This window comes from Cenococcum geophilum (genome assembly GCF_001692895.1).
Source record: "Cenococcum geophilum 1.58 unplaced genomic scaffold K441scaffold_60, whole genome shotgun sequence".
NCBI lineage: Eukaryota > Fungi > Ascomycota > Dothideomycetes > Gloniales > Gloniaceae > Cenococcum > Cenococcum geophilum.
The window spans coordinates 512,270-531,376 of NW_027137618.1; the positions used below are offsets into that span (position 1 = coordinate 512,270).

At 47.4% G+C, this 19,107-nt stretch overlaps 8 protein-coding genes across 8 annotated transcripts; 5 read left to right on the plus strand and 3 right to left on the minus strand.

Moving 5' to 3' along the window:
• Nucleotides 1-165: 165 nt before the first annotated feature.
• On the minus strand, nucleotides 166-1,821 carry K441DRAFT_585566 (uncharacterized protein; the record flags this gene model as incomplete). The annotated part of the gene is made up of 2 exons (XM_067644585.1): nucleotides 166-1,550; nucleotides 1,617-1,821. 2 exons carry the CDS (start codon nucleotides 1,819-1,821, stop codon nucleotides 166-168), a joined length of 1,590 nt encoding a protein of 529 aa, XP_067498613.1.
• Nucleotides 1,822-2,459: 638 nt separating this feature from the next.
• Nucleotides 2,460-3,435, plus strand: K441DRAFT_585658 (hydrolase, NUDIX family protein; the record flags this gene model as incomplete). The annotated part of the gene is made up of 2 exons (XM_067644592.1): nucleotides 2,460-2,780; nucleotides 2,881-3,435. 2 exons carry the CDS (start codon nucleotides 2,460-2,462, stop codon nucleotides 3,433-3,435), a joined length of 876 nt encoding a protein of 291 aa, XP_067498614.1.
• Nucleotides 3,436-5,706: 2,271 nt separating this feature from the next.
• On the minus strand, nucleotides 5,707-10,372 carry K441DRAFT_585528 (uncharacterized protein; the record flags this gene model as incomplete). The annotated part of the gene is made up of 4 exons (XM_067644584.1): nucleotides 5,707-7,977; nucleotides 8,028-8,231; nucleotides 8,281-9,975; nucleotides 10,025-10,372. 4 exons carry the CDS (start codon nucleotides 10,370-10,372, stop codon nucleotides 5,707-5,709), a joined length of 4,518 nt encoding a protein of 1,505 aa, XP_067498615.1.
• A 1,192-nt stretch (nucleotides 10,373-11,564) lies between these two features.
• On the plus strand, nucleotides 11,565-15,425 carry K441DRAFT_700104 (uncharacterized protein). Its single transcript, XM_067653225.1, has 2 exons — nucleotides 11,565-11,810; nucleotides 11,862-15,425. The coding sequence occupies exons 1-2, from the start codon at nucleotides 11,781-11,783 to the stop codon at nucleotides 15,021-15,023; spliced, it is 3,192 nt and encodes a 1,063-aa protein (XP_067498616.1). The 5' UTR covers nucleotides 11,565-11,780; the 3' UTR covers nucleotides 15,024-15,425.
• Nucleotides 15,426-15,952: 527 nt separating this feature from the next.
• Nucleotides 15,953-16,246, plus strand: K441DRAFT_585355 (uncharacterized protein; the record flags this gene model as incomplete). Its single annotated transcript, XM_067644572.1, has 1 exon — nucleotides 15,953-16,246. A coding segment is annotated over one exon (294 nt), but the record flags the coding sequence as incomplete, so codon positions are not given.
• A 181-nt stretch (nucleotides 16,247-16,427) lies between these two features.
• Nucleotides 16,428-16,683, minus strand: K441DRAFT_296364 (uncharacterized protein). The gene has a single exon (XM_067641005.1). It carries the CDS (start codon nucleotides 16,629-16,631, stop codon nucleotides 16,467-16,469), a length of 165 nt encoding a protein of 54 aa, XP_067498618.1. The 5' UTR covers nucleotides 16,632-16,683; the 3' UTR covers nucleotides 16,428-16,466.
• Nucleotides 16,684-16,808: 125 nt separating this feature from the next.
• K441DRAFT_668152 (prenyl cysteine carboxyl methyltransferase-like protein Ste14) lies at nucleotides 16,809-18,171 on the plus strand. The gene is made up of 2 exons (XM_067649950.1): nucleotides 16,809-17,826; nucleotides 17,887-18,171. The coding sequence occupies exons 1-2, from the start codon at nucleotides 16,995-16,997 to the stop codon at nucleotides 17,973-17,975; spliced, it is 921 nt and encodes a 306-aa protein (XP_067498619.1). The 5' UTR covers nucleotides 16,809-16,994; the 3' UTR covers nucleotides 17,976-18,171.
• Nucleotides 18,172-18,547: 376 nt separating this feature from the next.
• K441DRAFT_668153 (uncharacterized protein) lies at nucleotides 18,548-19,102 on the plus strand. The gene has a single exon (XM_067649951.1). The coding sequence runs from the start codon at nucleotides 18,675-18,677 to the stop codon at nucleotides 18,897-18,899; it is 225 nt and encodes a 74-aa protein (XP_067498620.1). The 5' UTR covers nucleotides 18,548-18,674; the 3' UTR covers nucleotides 18,900-19,102.
• The last annotated feature ends 5 nt before the right edge of the window (nucleotides 19,103-19,107 follow it).

A 19,107-nucleotide genomic window follows, 5' to 3' on the forward strand; every position in this document is an offset into this window, starting at 1 on the left:
AAGTAGTCGAGCCAAGTTCTTCGCTTCTTTATTCATTCTGCTTTTCAATGAAACCAAAGAGTTGCTTCATCCAAAAGGGGTAGATGTTCGACGTTTCACATATTCCGATTTTTATAATTAGGTATCCAAAGCCCACCATATTGGCTAGATTTCCCAGTTTACGGATTAGCCATGGTGGATTCGCACCCGCTGGCTGACTTTCTTTCTGCACATCGGGCAGTTCGAAGGCCTTCGCAGAATTGTCCCATGCCGGACGGGCATCGTTATGTCAGCACACCACTTGCACATCACCATGTGACCACATGGGAGACAGGCTATATCTGCTACCTGGGAGTAACATATCTGGCACTCTAACTTGACCGTCATTTCAGCGTCAGTCTTTGGCGGAGGGCGGTTGTCGCTGTCCAGTCCCATGTGCGGTAGATCAAACGGCTGATCCTGGCTAGGAGGCCGAGGACGGCGTGTATCCCGAGACTGAATTTCAGCAATTCGCCTGGCAATCCTTTCATGTGCAGCCGCTCGAGATCGCCCGGAGTATGAAGCAGGGCTATTAGCTGGCTCTCGGGCATCTGCAGGGGATGATGCTTGGGATGCCGGGTTCGCACCACCGTTCCTGCCAGCTTCCATTTCTGCAATACGCCTGGCGAGTTCACTCACTTCACCTGTTGCTCTCAACCGTGCACGAAAATTATTAGTTTGGATACCAAGAGCTGGGTATGCTGAGTGCGATGCCGATGGATCTGCAGGGGATGATGCTTGGGATGCCAGGTTCGCACCACCGTTTCTACCAGCTTCCATTTCTGCAATACGCCTGGCGAGTTCATCCACTTCATCTGTTGCTCTCAACCGTGCACGAAAATTATTAGATTGGATATCAAGAGCCGGGTATGCTGAGTGCGAAGCCGATGGATCTGCAGGGTTGACGTCTTCTCTACGTTGCTGCTCTGCCTGGTGATACCTGTCCCATGCCCTTGTGTATAACCCTGCAATAGGACTCTGGTAGTCATCGCTCTGTATTTCCTCGCGGGTTCCAAAGACGCGGGTCACGTTTTCTCGCAGTCGTTCTGTCAATCGACGGGTCATCTGCTCACGTCGTGTGAATGGGCGAGATAATTGGGATTGAGGCGTGTTGTTCTCCTGCACGCCTTCTCTTGTGAGGTGATCGTGCTCTTCGTTATCGGATATTTCTTCCAATAAGTTGTCGATGGTTTCTTCTAAGGTTCGTTCAGGCTCCTCGGGGCCGGTGGCGTCGTTGGAGGGGGTACCTCTTATTGCCACGGTTCTGTTTGCGGCTCTAGTTGCGTCGTTCCTTTGACCAGCTCGAAGCTCTTGGAGTGTTCGTGGTAGATACCCAGGAGAAACGTCTTTGAGAGGCTCGCCGATTACAGCAATTCGGTCTTCGCTTCCGTTTTCTCTTCTTACAGTACGGTACCCTTGATGAAATTCGAACCACCGCTCAAGAAACTGCGTCTGATCGGGCACTTCAGGAATCCTAGCTTGTGATGGTTGAAGCGGGGGATCAGTGGCCGCAACCCGGTTGTTCCAAAACTCTGGTGCAAGGCGTCAGTGTTGGATAAAGAGTAAAGCTGTCAGCCCCCTAACGTCTGATGGCATACCTTTGCAGAACCAGCAGTAACTCTGCCATCGCGTACCTCGTTGTACAAAGCCAACTCCATCAATATACACCGAGTATGTTGTCGAATGAAGTCGCACATCCGCACAAGCGCAGCATCGAGGAGTCGCTGTTAGCCTACAGGAGGTAGCCAATTTGTGAGGGCAATGCTCGGCGAGCCTTGGGGCTCCCGCAGTAAGTGTCCCCATGTTATGGGGACCTCACAACCTTCCTCCGAGCAGTAAGGTGTTGGATAACAAAGTCACTAGTAGCGGTATATTGGGCAGATGCAATGCTGGGTGGTGATGGCACAGCAAATAATCAAAATTAAAAGGTCAAATGATTCAACAAATAAACATGGACCTAAGCAGACACCCACACAAAGGTAAGCTATGTGGCGGAGAGGTATGCGGGAGTTGAGATTCGGTTCGGCACTGCGCACTTGGCGATCATAGCTCACTAGTGCATAATCCGAGAGCATTTCTACATATGTTAGAACTTAAGATTATGATGCTTATGATGCCATGTGTCGTATCGAGAGTCTCATTAACTCTAAGGGAGCCCTGCTAAGGAATACCTTCGGCACTAGGGGCACGTTATAAACCTGAAAATCGATCGTGAGAGCATGCTATATCTGGAGGATTCACCTAAAGTGACAACCGCGGCGAGATCTTAAGCGCACTCTCTTAACGTCAATCTCTATACCAGGCAACAAGAAACAATGCCCCAACAAACTGATGGAAGGCACCCATAGAGACTTCCTTCTAGCGAAGCCTTCATGCTTCCTCGATTTCGGCTAATCCTCCATCAACTTCCCAAGCCATCCTTCGTGCTAGAGGCAGCCACAATGTCGACATCTAGTTTTACACTGGCACAATCGAATTGTACGGTCAATCTACCTTCCAATCTTACAGAACAACAACTTCTGAAGTTTACCGCGTTCAAGAATTGGATTTCGACCTTACAACATTCGCTATCTCTACAAGCTTCGAAGCAGCACACTTTCCATGCCTCGCCCTATAAACTTAGGAAGATAGATGTCCAAGCTGTAGATTACTTTGGGGGTGAAAGGATAGGATTTATTAAGCTTCAGGCAGAAATTTCGAATGATGAGGGCGAGAAGCTGCCAGGCGCAGTTTTCTTGCGCGGTGGGAGCGTTGGGATGCTTGTAACCCCCCCCCCAACATTTGAGTTTCGCGAACGCGTATGAGGACTCCTAAGACAACCTAGAATCACTGCACATGCTGATGATATATCTACAATATCAGTTGATCCTCCAACCAGATGACGTTCCCCAGAACACCGAAACAGACAAACACGTCCTCCTAACAGTCCAACCCCGCATCGCAGCTGGCAGTCTTGCGCTTACCGAACTGCCCGCTGGTATGCTAGATGACGGTACATTTTCAGGCACGGCCGCGAAGGAAATCAGCGAGGAGACCGGATTGCAGGTACCTGAATCCGAACTTATAAACATGTCAGAGTTGGCTATGGCCAATGCTACCACCACGCTACCAAGATTAACATCACAACAACACAATAGCCAACATGGAGAAATAGTAGTGGAGAAGTTACAGAATGCCATGTATCCTTCTCCAGGCGCCTGTGACGAGTTCATATCTCTCTTTTTATACCAAAAACGCGTACCGAGATCCCAGCTGGATGAGTGGCGCGGCAAGCTTACGGGACTGAGGGAGGAGGGTGAGAAAATCACTATCAAATTAGCTAAGTTGGAGGATCTTTGGAAGGAAGGAGGACAAGATGCAAAGGCATTGGCAGCATTGGCGTTGTATGACGGGTTGAGAAAAGAAGAGAAAATATAGGTGCCGGTTAATTGGAACCGTCGAAATGGATTTAGCTAAATTTTGAGAAGATTGCAGGAAATTCCGTCGTATAAAAGGCTACACTACTCGCATTTTTGGTGCGAGGCGTCCCTACACAAGAGCCGAGCTCTGTAGGTGCCTTCAATTACCCTAGTAAATGTTGCGAGGAATGCGGATTCTTTCTAGCAGAACTTATGAAGCACTTAACGAACGATTGCTATACAACTAATCAACTATTACGTTTCTGAATTTTGTTAAATAAAATATTTAATATATCAGTTTGCCAAAATCCTATTGAGCTCCATCGTCAGCAGACACCTAAGTGCGGACATCCAACCTCGAGAAATATCGCGTAACACTTCCTCTCAACTATCCGCCGTCCCCCAATGCATGAATTGCGAATCAAGAAGGGGCTAGCAATCATCGATCCGGAGACGAACCAACCGATGATGGTAACATATGCCCACATTCGAACCTTCCTCTTCATAGCTCTTTACCAACCAATACGACTGTTCCCAACTGCTGCAGAGATCCTTAACGCGCTTTATCGGGGAGATGAAATGGCGCTGCTGCTCCGACACTGCCATCTAGCTTTGATATACGCGATGCTAATATAACTATCGACTGTGGTGACAAGTGGTATAATGTGAGCCCTTCCAATGCCTAAGATCCCCATTCAGACCCTCATTGTCTAGAAATATTCGCTGATGAGCAGTGACAGTTTAATGAAAGTATCTCAAACATCTACTCATTATTTGAACTAATGACCCGAAATGCGTCATTCGCAGACGTCGTAATACTCAGCTTTCTTGACTGCCAAGGCTAGGATATTCCGTTGTCTGATCCGCCTTTGCCTTAGGATCTAGACTATGGGATCCTGGGATCGGATGATCTCAGTCCATTCAACTCATCCAGCAAACAGAAACACACCTCTTTCCCGTTGCTCTTTGTAAACACTTCGTTGGATCCCGTCTGCCCGCTCTCTGGAGCCCCTAAAATGGCGCGGAAATCCGCCAGTGCAGGGCTGTTATAGCAGGTCTCGGAGGAGCATAGATCACTTTCCTTAGTATCGTGATGTACGATCGATGCTATGAGGAAATATTTTCAGTATGGTGAAGTTCTAGCCCCACCTAATTCAGGTGTTGAAGGTGGGTGGAAGAGATGCGAGACTGACAAACGGTCGTGGAAACCCTTTCATAAAGAAGAGTAGCTGCGACAATATGGAAAGGCGGCAGATATAGATGGAGAAGACGTGCAAGTAATTGCAGAAAGAATGCAAGCGTGGAAAGATATCCAAAGATACATAGGGAAGAGGCGGGAGGTGTGATACTAGAGCGGTAGGATCTGGGCAATAACACTAGGCAGTAGCAATACTTTTTAAATCTTCTAGTAAGTTTAATTCTGCCCGTATACAATTAGTGGCTTAGAGCTCTTTTTTTGGAATTTATAGGGTAATCAAGTACGGTTTATCTTGGGCAGTAAAACTAACGTTTTCAGGGCGTTTTTGCGCCGTTATGGTCGCGGAGCGGGCGTCGTATCTGTCCAGGTTTACACCCGGCTGACCTCAACATATGGCGCATCACAGCCAAGTCGCCTGAGGCTTTTAATTTTGGCGAAGACCCCCCAAGCCTCTAGACGTGAATGCATATACCTCAGAAAACTTAGTGCGGCCTTTGGAGTACAAAATTAAGGTTGCTCCGCGGAGTGAAGGGCATCTGGCAGTACAGCACGAGCTGAAAGGTGTACTAGAATTTGGTCCCACTATGGGTCGAAATTGTTGCATTATCAGTACAATTTCCAGAGTCGTACATCTTGCTCAGATTCGACTCTTCGCTCTCTTGTCACATCTTCAAAGACCCACAGCTGACGCACGACTCCCTGGTGAATTATGCGTCTCACGTTACTGTGGAAACTATCCTACAAGAAATTCCATGCATCCATTTTAGGCAAGAGATTGCAATCATAAAACCACGTAGTTAAGCAAGACAGCGGGTATGACGCACTAAATAGAAAGGGCCGTGCTCAATAGAGACCGCACATTATGCAAGAAACCCAGAGATGGAACGTGTGAGTATGATGCCGAAACCTCAGGTTCCAAAGTAGCATAAATATGAAAGGCCAAGTATGGGCTGAAGAGGAAAGAGGAAGCATTTTCATACCCATAACCGTTGTGACTTCCCGTATGTATAGCCAAAGTTACACGTCCGGCAATTAACTAGTCTTCCAAACACTCCTTCCCACACATGATTATAGCAACGCTGGAAAGAGTAGTCACTCTTGATCCGATTCCGGCGGATCAGTAAGTGCCTCATCGTCTTCTTGGACTTCCACAGAAGCCTTGCCCCTGGCCCTCCCTCTCGTTATGATGTTCGTCTTTGGGGTTGTGTTAGCCTTTCCATTCATCTTCGCCTTCCCCCTTCCATTAACTGTAACAGGGGTGGACTTCTTGGACTCAGCGATAGGGGTAACGCCGTTCGATTTCTTAGCCCCTCTTGTCCGCGTTTCCCTAATCGCCGGTTCTGGCGCCGGCTCTGGTTCTGGTTCCGGTTCCGGCTCTTCCTCTTCTTCCTCTTGCTCAACTTCAGCTTCAGCTTCAGCCATATCCTCATCTTCATCAGCACGACCGCCTTCCTGATTTTGGCTCTCCGTCTCACTTGCCTCAACTTCCTCGTCTGTGTCATCAGCCTGCCACTTTTCCATCTCGACGTCATCTTCATCATCGCTTTGCTCGACATAGCTCTTTGTAGTGGACTTCCTCCCGCTCCGGCGTCGCGTCTCACTCGAAGGTGCGACACCACCTTCGGCATTGCTATCATCAACCCTTCGGGACTTCTTCGGTGTTCTAACCGGCTTAGTGGCTTTCAGCTTCACTTTGTTTATGGTTGGTATTTTAGCACGTTTCTTAGTTCGTATCTCCGTGCCGTCATCAGCAAGATTTTTTCTCTTCTTTGCCCTTATGCTTCCCCTGACCACGCCTTCTAGCCCTTCTATGACTTTTTCCCCGATCCACACTTTGTCAGCAACCTCTTGTGCTCGTTCGTGACTCTCCAAAGCCTTAAAGATCACTCCAGGCGGTTTCAGTTTCCCAGGCCAAGCTTGCATACTCCAGCCCTGTAGCTCTTCCCACTGCCTGATTACCGCTTGAGCCAAGTCGCTTAAGACGTAAAGATTTTCGTCTGCAACAAGGGAAGGAGGGGAAGCGATGCCGTCTGCGACACCCTTGACTCGTTGCGCTACATGATATATGAGGCTCAGATTATCAGGGTTAGCGACACATTTGAGGTAGAAGATGATATACTGCACGAAATCTTTCAGGTTTTCAGGATCTGGGTCGAAATCTGGGTGGTGCGCGAGTAGACTTATTAAGCGCGCGAAGACAGTTTCGAGTGTCGTGCTCTTACGGGCCTCGAAACGTGTGCGCTGCGATTTGACCCAAGTTACTACACTGTCCTTCAAGTGTTGATCTGGTTCGAAAGCCATCAGGAACAGGATGGAGAAGAAGCGGGGATGGAGAGATCCTTGGCCAAGATATTTCATTAACTTGTTCACGAAACCAATACGTATAGGTGTACAAGGATCTTGCGCCACAGTCGCAAGAGCGTTGAAGGCGGATGGAGTAAGCATAGAGTCGAGATGTCGAGTGCAGGAAAGCTTTAGGAGGAGCTGAGAGGCAAGCAGGCGCAGCCGACTTTTGTGTCCGGCTGGGGAGTTACCCTTCTTAGAGAGCTCGCCATGCTTAGCGACAAGAACGTTGAGAAGCTTGTAGACCGGAGATGCGATTTCCGCGGCAGGGACATCGGTAGGAATGGCACGCAAACTATTGATGAGAATCTTGAGAGCCCAAACTTTGGCCGTCAGGTCTTCGTCTGGTGTATCAATCCATTCAGGGTCGTCAACTGAGGCTTCGTTGCGACTTTGGAGGAGAACATGGTTGATAGCGATATCGATTACAGGATCAGTGTCATCTTCAATTTCACGCCGGGCGAGCAGCATAAGTTGGCTAAGTGCTGCGAGTTTGGATAAGTAGTTGCCAGAGCCACACTGGAAGTCCTTTGAGCACTTGCTCAGGATATCTTTAGCGTGCATCTCTTTCTTATCCGCAATACTCATGATGATTGTGACTGCATGCTTTGCAGCTTTTGGCGGTGTGCCATAGAGGGCAAAGCTGATCAAGCTTTGCAAGAATTTTCGATCCTTAGGGAGATCCTTAGGGAATTTTCGCGCGAACCCAGCACAGGCCTTAAGGTCATCCACTGCACCTTGTCCGTTGGGTTTATTAGCTGTGGGAGCTTCGCCTTCGATTGCTTTGCAAAGATCCTGTACATGAGCCTTGAAAACATCAGGGTGTTTGGTTGATATCTCCTTTAATACTTCGTGTGCGGTAGACCCAAGACCTTCCTCATCAGCGCGCGAAAACTCAATGATGGCCGGCACATGGCTTCTGTTGTAACAAAGAATGCTGACTCTATAGATGAGCGGTGTTAGAGTGTCCAATAGACTAGAGTTGCCCGGAGCATCCTCTATTCTCTTGGTAAACTCTTTCTGTACACTGTTTTAGTAGTTGCGCGCATGATACTGCCCTTGAAACTTACTATTGACTTGTATACCTTCCTATAATCACTATCTGGGGCCATACAAAACCTGATCAGCTGGTAGCTCCGGCGGTCATGCATCTTGGCAAATTTCCAGAGATCATCATGAGTTCGTGAGGCATCTGGTAGAACCTTGCAATAGTACGCAATGAGACCGCCTAGTTGTTCTTTGACTTCCTTTTCGCCTTTCTCTACGACGCCGCCCTTGGAGTATGTTATCATGTGTGTTAGTGTAAGGAGGGGCTATGCTCACATTATAATCCTCACACTTCTTAAGAAATGCTTCCATGTACTTTGCTCCTGCAGCCTGGTTTGCTTGACGCGCAAAGTAAACCATCTTAGCTCTGTCATCTAGGTCCCTGACAAGCACAAGCTGGCGTTCCGTCCTAATTTTGTCCAATTCCGATTCTGTGTAACCATGATCTCCGTTCTTCTGGCTGTCTTTCACAATCTGAGAGCCGCCATTAGCCGTGGGCTTTGGCTTAATCGGTGGGTAGTTGAGGGGTAGTAAGGACTCAAACATAACGTGGTCGACAAGAACATTAATTTCGAGGTCATTGATATAACATGCGCCCAGAATTTTCGACGGAATTGGACCAAGGAGCTTGCTTATCCGTTCGTTCCCTTCCGCAATTGCACCGGATGCTACGCCCCACATCTTTCCAAGCAAGTTCATTGCTTCGGCACGAATGCTATGCTTCCTATCCTTTACTCGATCTGCAAGATTAAAGAGCACAGACCCTGTTTCGGATGCGCTACCAATGCTGCCTAGCTTTTGAACTATATCATTGAAGTTGAACTGCTCGATGGATCTGACGGCTGCAAGCCGGACCCTCTCATCGATATCTACGAGCATCTCAGCTAAATATCTGAGCAACTTTTGCTCTTCTTCAGGGTCTAGGCCGACGCCTCCGGCAGACGTCATGAGAATGCGTCCTATGCTTGTTGTCCATGTGGCACGAATAATTGGGGACTTGTCCTGTTTTCGCGAGAGAAAAGACTGGTATGGCTGGGAGTGACTGGCTGGAAAAGAGTGAGGCGAAGTTGGGGTAGTGAGGAAGTTGTATACTTGAGTATAATCTGACGGTGGTGCGAGACTCTGTGAAGGATAGGCAACGGGATTTAGTACCGCAGGAGGTGGCGGACCTGCTGCTCCAATACCAGAAATCATATCGCCAAACGTCTCCGTTGCTAAAAGACGAAGCTGAACGTTCTCGGCGCCCAACTCATCTTGTAGGTGTGGGATAATATCTTGCAGAACATCTGGAGTACATCGCCATAGCTCACGAAGTAGCCTATGCGCCTTTTTGGCTTCCTCTAGATCCTCTTCCGTAGGTCCTCGTAGCACCTCATCCTCTGAATCGTCCATTTCGCTGCTAGCTCGTTTCCGTGACTTGTGCTTCGGAACGGAGGTTATAGCGGTCGAGGCATCAACAATAACAGAGCTGAAATATTGGCCTATATGTCGTGCCATCTTGTCAGGGCAAGAATTACAAATATTTTTGGCCATGTTGTATGGAGGTGGTGCCTCTTTGAGAAGTAAGGTAGACTGTTTCTCGTCCACATGCCCATTCTTTTTGTTCTTGGAGCTCCCCGTCGGCGCCACCCTGGGGTCTGCGCGCAAAAATTGTGCTAGTATTACGTCTACCACTTCGGCGGGTAGCGTCTGGGATTCATCGACCAGAATCGCCAACACGGCGGTCATATGGTGTTCCACGTTCTTGCTTAACTCTTCGCCAGAATCTGCTTTGGAGGGACCCGAAAGAACATCGAAACAGTAGGAGAAGAGTTGTGACATAAGATTCTGTGAGGATGGAATGTCTGTAAGAAGTACTATGGTCTTAACTTCAGCGAGGGACTTCAGGACATAGAGATGTTGGCCGTTATATGGGTTCGAAGGGTCCGCAAGCGCAGGAAATATTTTCGTTATGAAGAGAGCAAAAACATCCTGCGCATATCGTTAGTAATTGCCCCTAAATTGGTGTATCTCTAATCACCTTTAATTGCGATGCCGTGTAAGGCGCATCCGGAGCGCATAACCGGAATATGTCCACGATACAACATGCTGTCCATGCCCTGACACCTCCATCTTTATGCTGTACTAGATTGTGGTGCGCCAATTCCTTTGCAACAGGCAAAAGTGAATCTCTGTCCGCTTCCTCCTGTTCCATGCCCCGCAGCTCCTGAGAGAGCGCCTGTAGTCGTCGCAGAAGTTCTCCTACTGCTATCGGTTTACCCGGTCGCCCTGTGAGTGTTTCGTCGAATCGCAGCTTTGAAGTGCCATCCTGCCCTCCCTCTTCTTCTACGACTTCGGTGGCTGCACTCCGCCGGCTTCGTGTCGCCATGCCGTGTTGTTGCTCGTGCTGTCTTGCGCTTATTTCGATGCTATAAAGGCGAATACTTCCGGTAGAGGGTTCGAAGATCGAGACGGGTGATTGAGTCCGCTTGAGTATCTGAGTAGAGGGAAGGTGTGAATGTGTGGATTCAACGTGTTAAAGATTCGAGGGTTGCACGGCGCGTGGGTTGGCAGTGACGCGTGAGATGGAAGCTCGAAGCGAGGAATCCAGACGAAATGTCAGCCACCCAAGCGAGCCACCGAAAATTATGCCAAAATCAACCAACTTTATATATCAATAACTCTACTACTACTTAATATATAAATTTAATAATTTAATAATAAATACTTCCATACTTATACTACTAGTATAATAAGCTTTTTAAGTATTATTTTTATTACTTCTATTAAAGTTATACTTTTTACTGTTTTAATTTTTTTGGAAAATTTAAACTTTTTAAACTAAAAGTTAACGTATGTGATGGGGTTATGAAGGTGACCCTAGTTATGACCGATTTGAAAATCAAAATTCACCAAAATGCTGATTTGGTGGCAAATAATTAGTAAATGCTATTATATATTATCGCATCATCCTTCCTATAAATCCTTTGGTAAGCAGCTTCTTCTACTGCCTTCTTATTGGTCTCCTAAAGTTGCATAATAAAAGCTGTAGCTGTAGCTGTAGCGGCGGCTGCGGAGGACTCTTCCGCCCGCTTTTAGAGCGGTTGATTGTTTCCATGCCTTAATATACGCTAGGTAGACTCTAGGATACGTTATATAGGCCGCAAAATACGCACCTATGCTTGCGCGTACGCTGGTTCAAAACTTCCTAGGCCTTTGCATAAGCTTTGGCGCCTTTATAAAGTTTTTTTTTTGCTAGGCCGTTAAAGCTGCTTATAGACGATCTTTTGCATTTAGAGTACCCGGCCAGCGAGGCATGGCTTTAAGTTCTGTGCAAGGAAGTAAGGAGAAAAGTTAATGTGTTGATGTTCAAAGCGGCAGTATATTTAGCTACCCTAAATGAGAAGGCGGTAATGTAAATCGGTCATAACTAGGGTCACCTTCATAACCCCATCACATACGTTAAATAATTAAGTTTTTAATATTGAAATTTTATAAACTATTACTCAAAAACTTTTTAAAAATTTTTTTTTTGTACGTATATAAGTTTAGCTAATTTTAGTGTAATTTTTGGTGGCTCGCTTTGGGTGGCTGGCTTGTTTGGGTGGCTAAGACGTTAGATCACAGACCTTGATTGAACGTCAACCATCAATTCACCCTCTTAATCAGGACATTTTCTGATGATTATGGTGGGAAATTTAATGCAAAGAAAAGACCTGGACCACTGAGAGATAATTATGTTCTTCAAAAGGGTACCTGAAATTCCGATATACTAAAGCGCCAGAAGCCGTGACGTGATGGAAAGAAGGAATCAAGTCTTCCAAACTGTAAGACCCTAGGAGCTGATGTCTTTGTTGACTATCTAAATTCCTTCTCAGCTAAAGCCGCACTGTGTGAAGCTGAGCCAGGCAGCACTAGGGTTTGCCGGAAAAGCTGGAAATAGCAAAGATGTCGTTGACAGCTTAGCACAGCTTTTAACAACTCTCAAAGATATCACCACAAGCTCAGACTCCCTAGATGAAAAACTCGCCGATTATGCCTTCTTTCCACTATCGCATGTTTTACGGGAGTCTCAAAATCTCCCCGTTCGTGCTCTGGAGCTTTCTTTGCACTGTCTTTCTATATTACTAAGAACAGGCTGGCGCTCTCGAATCGCCCCGAATCTTGGTGGCCAGCTCCTGATCCTATTAACCTTTTTAGCAAACGCTACTTCCGCCGGAAAGAAGATACCAAACACTTCCGAAGAGCTTCAATCAGTGGCATTCATATGTTTGTCAGAGCTGTTTTCGGCACTCGCTTTTACCCAGCAGGGTAGAGAATCTCTCATCAGTTCTGCCAATATACCCGCACTTAGTCACGCGATCACAGTTGTCTTGGAGGGTATTACAAATGGAGCGTCGAACGAGGTTCAGCTTGCAGCACTCGCAGCTCTAAAAGCAGTTTGCTCTGCGGTGGAGGAACGAGACGCACTAGCCAGCTTCTTACCAGGAATTGTATCATCACTAACCAGAGTCTTGACTCTGAGTACCAAATCTCGGAGATCTTTCAGACTCCTCGAAGGTGGACTGAATGTGTTATCCGAATTATTTCATATTGTACTCAGCGACGCGCACACAAAGGACCTTCCAGATAATACGGAGGATGATGGAAAATCACCCAAATTCGAAGGCCTCACCCTTTCCTGGCTCAAGGCTACTGCTGGCCAGATTAAGCTTGCGTTGGCAAACATTGTCAAGTTACGTCAACATGACCGAATTGAAGTCCGTCAAGCCTTGCTTCGACTTTGTATCAGAGTTCTCAAAGATTGCCGAGTCTCTCTGTCCCAATCCACTGGTATGATGGTGGAGACCCTTGTGATGCTATCTGGAGTGGATGAGCGAGATGAAGTTCAACTAACATTGAAACAAATGCTCGGGGCAGATTCAAATCTAGCAAATCTACTAAGATCAAGTTTGCATGGCTGGGTCACAGCTTTACCGCGTATAATGCAGTCACCAGAGGATTCAGCCAAACGAAAAATTATTCATCTAGTTTCTATCGCTTTTCGCATTCTCAGCGAGCAAGGAATTGATCTTACAATCGTTGACCGCGTAATGGCTTCAAATCTCCGAGACAGTGTCTCGAATGTTATCTGCGAGTCCAAAGGATTCGGATCTGTTATTGAATCAAGTTCAACAAGTTCGCTCACGGACAAAAAGACTTGGTCTGCAGAAAACCAGTCAACTTCCTTTCAACCTCTTCTCATGAACTCAAAAGGCCAAGAAGATACAGTGTTGGAGCTGGAATCACTACTTCAGCAACTAGCTACTTCAGATTCTTCAATGATGATTTCCAGAGACCTCGTAGAATTCACTCGATCTAGCTCACGTGAACCACAATTAGCCAGTTTTTGGTTATCTTTGAAGCTACTCGAGCTCAACACCAAGCATAGCATCGAAATTGAAGACTTTCTGGATCTGGGCACGTCGCAGGTGGGCCTTCGAACCGAGCTTCTCGAGGAACTTTACTCCTTCTCTCTTCATATCCTTACAAATTCGGATTCTGAGACAGAGTTAGACTGGCGCTTTCATGCCATTTCATTGGAGACAGTGGCAATGCAAGCTATGCGGAACAGAGTTGGCTTCAGAGCTGAGCTTGTCGACGCGCTTTACCCTGTAATCCATCTTGTCGGAAGCTCCAATCCTATGCTCCGTAACCATGCAATTACTTGTTTGAACATAGTTTCTGACGCCTGTGGTTATGCGCATGCCGGCGATCTAATTGTCTCAAATGTCGACTATCTCGTAAACGCTGTCGCGTTAAAACTGAACACCTTCGACATATCCCCTCAAGCTCCCCAAGTTCTACTAATGATGATTCGACTTTCGGGGCCATCATTGTTGCCGTATCTTGATGATTTAGTTGAAAGTATTTTCGCAGCGCTGGAGTACTTTCATGGATACCCAAAGTTGGTTGAGCTTCTCTTTTCGGTGCTGAAAGGCATTGCGGAAGAAGGCGTGAAGACCCCGCAGCTTGCTATTACCACGGGCGATGTTGATTCACATCACAAACTGCCGTGGAAGCTAGCTAGTGTGACAGATGTGGTGGATGTCATTAAGGCGATGAAAATCGATGCTGCGAAGAGTGAAGAGGAGAAAGCCGAGAAGATGGAAGGGATTTTCCCCCAGAAACCTTGGAATCCAGCCAGTAATGAAGAGGAACATCAAGCCAACGACTCCTTTGATGAAGAAACCAAGGAAGAGCAGCCAGCCGAGCGTCCAGAAACCCCTCCGCGGGCTCCCAAAATATTCGATATCCTCCTGAAAATCTCCCAACTTACCCAGCATTACCTCACGTCACCATCGCCAAGCTTGCGCACGTCGCTCCTCTCTCTACTGAATACGAGTTTCCCTGCTCTCGCGTCTCATGAGAATTCTTTCTTACCGCTGATTAATACTTTATGGCCTGTTCTCCTTCCCCGTTTAGAGGATCCTGAGGCTTACGTTGTTTCCGGTGCATTGGATGTGGTTGCCATAATGTGCCTACATGCTGGTGATTNCATGACAAGCCGCATAGAAGGGATCTGGGAGGATATCACGAAGATCCATCATCGAGCCGCACGCGCTGTCAGAAGGCCACCTCAAAGTAGCGGAGACTCAACATCAATGACCATATCGCAGTCAACTCCGAAGAGGACCGATATTGTTCTCTCTGAACCTGCCCAGGTAACTCAGGCCGCAAACCAAGAATATTACGTAGACGCTCCAACACGGTTGGTCTGGGAAAGCCTTGTGCGGTTTTTGACAACGATTGTCGAGAATGTGTCCGTGAGAGAGGAAATCTTCGACGACGTCTTGAGTATGCTAGAACCCGTCTTGGAGGAACGGACAGCAATCAAGAAGTCATTAGAGACTAGGAATCCCGATGCAGTATGGCTGAAGCTGTTCGCTAAGAGTCAACGGCAGATGCACGAGCCTGGAGTCAAAAACGTTTCTAAGTACGAGCTAACCGAGCCTGTCGGGCGGCCAGAGTGGAAGTTTGCACGACTGGAGGCACGATGATAGGCACGATGATAGGCACTTTAAGGGCATACTTTTCACATTAAGTCAACGCGTAAATCCACGTCATTCAGGCGTGAAAACGTCCGGCATTCCCCGACAACATTGAAGCTGGTAGCGTGCACAACATTACATGTGTCACACATGTGGTGCTGCATATCGAACCCCAATTTGACCTGTTTGGTCTTGCTTTGGTTAACCAATCAGAGGAAACAAGCATGTGCGGGCGTCATCAGGACGCAAACACTAGCGATTAAATTTTATTAGTGGCATAACGATGCGAGGATTGCTTCTTTGCATATTCGTAAGGAGTTAATGGATATAAAGGGGACTCCTATGGTTATGCAAACATGTACATCGTATTCATTCTTTATATTTGGTGCCGAACAACGTATTCCCAGCTGTGATGTGCTCCCACACGTATACCACCTACAACGTTTGTCATTGCATCGCTATTCACTCGCACCAATGTTGGCGGTGCTACTCCACTCTGCCTTAGGCTAGATTGAGCATGCTGGTTGTTACAAGTGGTTTGCGACAGATCTAATGTCTATGCGCGAACCTTCTACAACCCAAGTTCTTCTCATTCCGGAGGAGTTCGTAATTCACGAAGCATGTTTCTGTGAGTCAGCAATAGAAAAAGAGCGTCTGGAGTAAGCAAAGAGCAACTTAAAAGCTCTCGATGACTCGTTTCACAGTGAGGTCAAAGCCCACCAAGTGTAACCTCAAGCTCCTTTGCAAGCTCTGGAACACCCCGAGTCTCGATCTGCAGTCTTTCTGACAATTTCTTGGCTCGCTGGGCCATAGGCATTTCGGCCCCCATAACCTGGTCTTTGGTAGACACTGGGCCTCTCTGCGAAGGATCCATCTGCGTCTCAATCTTCCTCAAAACTCTGGCAGGATTTCCCGCAGTAACGCAGAAATCCGGAACATCTTTAGTTACCACACTTCCTGCACCAACCACGCATCCTCTGCCCAGCGTCACACCTGGTAATATAACTACATTTCCACCGATCCAACAATCCTCCCCAATTTGGATCTCTTTACCAAGCTCAGGACCTTGTGTCCCGTTACGGAGCGCTGGGTCGAGGGGATGTGTGCCAGAGAAAAAGGAAACGTTTGGTCCGACGAGTGTGCGGGAGCCGATGGAAATGAGACAGGTGTCTAAGAAAACAGCATTGAAGTTTAGGAAGACGTTGTCACCAAGGCGGATATTAGTGCCATAATCAATGTGGACCGGAGGTTCGACCCAGGGGTCGTTATCAAATAATGCTTCATCTTCTTCTGGTGTAGTGGCTGGATGAGGTAACGGGGTTTTGTCGTCTGTTATGCTGCGAGACGATGTCAGCCTTTTACGTTGCATTCAGAAATACAAGCAAGGATAGGATATAGCCAGTAATGCAGGGTAGAAGGGGCTATAAGGACAGAGGAAACGACAAGACATACTTACTCCCTCCATAACTCGGTCAGACGTCTGCGCGAGACTTCTCCTGCATTGTTGTAGCGGGCGCAGGCGTGTTTGCAACGGGCTCTAGCAGCCACTAGTTCAGGTGTGAAAGCGTAGTAGAGTTCGCCACGTAGCATCTTCTGCTTATTATCTGAAAGAGCCATTTTTGGACTAGTTCTATAATTTTCGCCGAGTAATATACAGGAAATGATTGCAAGAAGGAGGGTTTGTTTGTGATGTCGAATTCGGGGTCGGTTCGGAGGGACATTTTCCTGTCCCGAAGGCGGTGGCAGAATTAGCGACGACATCACCGCCGGATTCGACTTCAAAGTGTTCAGAGCTTCATATTGTTCTTCTGGCGCCGTTATATTCCTTCGTTTAAAGCAGCCTGGCCGTATTTTTTTTCTCCTGGCTCTTTCGATAATGCGCATTGCATTTCACCTGCCGAACTATTTGTCTCGCTACCTGCTTCTGATTTCACCTTAATCTTGCATAGCAGGTGCATAAGACATATCATATAGCGGAACATGGCTGAACCTGCTGCTTCTGTTAGCGGCAGCGGTACGCCAAAGCCAAAATCTTCCTCAAAATCTTCTTCGAAATCCCCTCCTACATCTCCTCGTCCGGAGATCTCATGGCCTGTCAATCGCCCGCCAGAACAAGGTCCCTGGACGCCCCGCCTCGATGCTGCATTGCGCGCTCGTGAAGCTTCCACCCTGCAACATGCTTCTCCAAACTCTCTAGCTAAAGAGTTCTACGCTAATGGCAAGCGGTCCCTAGCTGGTATTGCTCTGCGTGCCTTCTTGCTCGGCACAACACTCGGCGTCAGCATTCTAATGACCCTCCTCCTTCTGTATTACAACAACAACTTCTGGCGCGCGGCGTTCTTCCTAGCGGCTCTTTCCCTTTTCCATTTCCTCGAGTTCTGGACGACCGCCGCTTACAACACGCCTCTTGCGACCGTTGCCTCATTCCTTCTCACTAATGGCCAGCGCTACCAGCAGGCGCACACTATCGCCTTCCTTGAAACCCTCATAACGTCCTATTTCTTTCCGGACTGGCAGTCCCATATAAACCATCCCTCCACAATAACTATCGGCCTCGCCATGATTGTAATTGGGCAGAGTGTGCGGAGCGTCGCCATGGCGCAAGCGGGTACGAACTTCAACCACCAAGTTCAGAGTAGAAGGAATGAAGGACATGAACTGGTAACGACAGGGCTGTATGCATGGCTGCGGCACCCGTCTTACTTTGGCTTCTTTTGGTGGGGGCTAGGAACACAGGTTGTGCTGGGGAATATCGTGAGCTTTCTGGGTTATCTGGGCGTATTGTGGTATTTCTTTTCTATAAGGATTAGACGTAAGCGTATTTCACTACTGTCAGTTCCTCGTTGTTTTATGCTAACATAATCCGGCGTAGATGAAGAGAAGCATCTTGTCGATTTTTTCGGAGACGAGTACGTTGCCTATCGGGCGCGTACGCACGTTTGGATACCCTTTATACGATGAGCTAACGGACTTCGTCCGATCTTCCTCCATCAATGGATTGTAATGTGGGGTGTTCACGAGAAACTTATGCGTCCTCCGGTTGAGGCAATTTAATAAGGCTCCGCCTTTGGCTGCGCCCGAGATTAAAATAGCTTCCAGATTAGTATCTATAGCTTATTCAGATGAAGCTTTGGCCTCATGGTTATTGATATCCGACATACAACTTTCGAATTCATGTGATCAGACTGATGTTTCACGCCAATGAAGAAAATACAGGCCTATGAGCTTCCGAACTGTAACTGCTATTTCCTGTCTACTTAATTTGTTCGAGCTATCGTATCTCAATGTCCACCGCTGCACTCCCGTCTTAACACTTATTAAGGAGTTTCAAGAATAGGCTTATTAAAGTAACTCCTTAGCCACCCAGCCACCCAAGCGAGCCACCCAAAATACACCAAAATAAACCAACTTTATATGCTAATAAATTTACTACTATTTAATAAATATTTATAATATTTAATATTTAAGTTAATGATTTATAAAAGTTTAAATTTATTTAATAATAAATGTAATTATAACTCTAAACGATCCAACGGCAGATTGACCCCCGTTTTTAGTGGTTTGTGACGCTGTTTTCTGCTATAAATCTGCCACCCTTAGCGCCCATCAGCGCGATTTCACATTTCCAACTTCTCAAACAGTCATCAAAGAGGACCTAAAATGGCACCAATATTCTTGCCGCCCAGTATCTTTCCGACGGCCTCCCCATCTGTTGGTGTCTTCTTTCAAGAAGCTTCCTTCCATCTCTCCTCACCTCCCCTCGTCATTTCAACCCACTTCACTCTTCTCCCACTGGTCGGCCTTCTCCATCGACTCCTCCTCTCACCTTTCTTCGTCCTCGCTCTGCTCCTACGCTTGCTCTACTCTACCCTCCCTCCTCTTTAGCTTCCTACTAGAGGCTTGAACTAACTATGGGTTGTCGTCCATCAGACGATTCCCGCCCTTCTCAAGGCTCGGCCTAGAGCGACCCCGGGTCGGAAGATAAGGCGGGCTATGAGACGGGCGCGGACGTGACGGATGCTCTAGACGCTGGTTCAGACGATGCTAGCGAGTGAGAGTTGGCCGATTCGGCCTGGCTCCTCGCTGGCAATGA

Coding starts and splice junctions, on each gene's coding strand:
- K441DRAFT_296364 (XM_067641005.1), bottom strand. CDS start 16,631: ATGGCTCTTTCAGATAATAAGCAGAAGATGCTACGTGGCGAACTCTAC.
- K441DRAFT_668152 (XM_067649950.1), top strand. CDS start 16,995: ATGGCTGAACCTGCTGCTTCTGTTAGCGGCAGCGGTACGCCAAAGCCA. Junction 17,827..17,886: donor CTTTTCTATAAGGATTAGAC/GTAAGCGTATTT, acceptor AATCCGGCGTAG/ATGAAGAGAAGCATCTTGTC.
- K441DRAFT_668153 (XM_067649951.1), top strand. CDS start 18,675: ATGGCACCAATATTCTTGCCGCCCAGTATCTTTCCGACGGCCTCCCCA.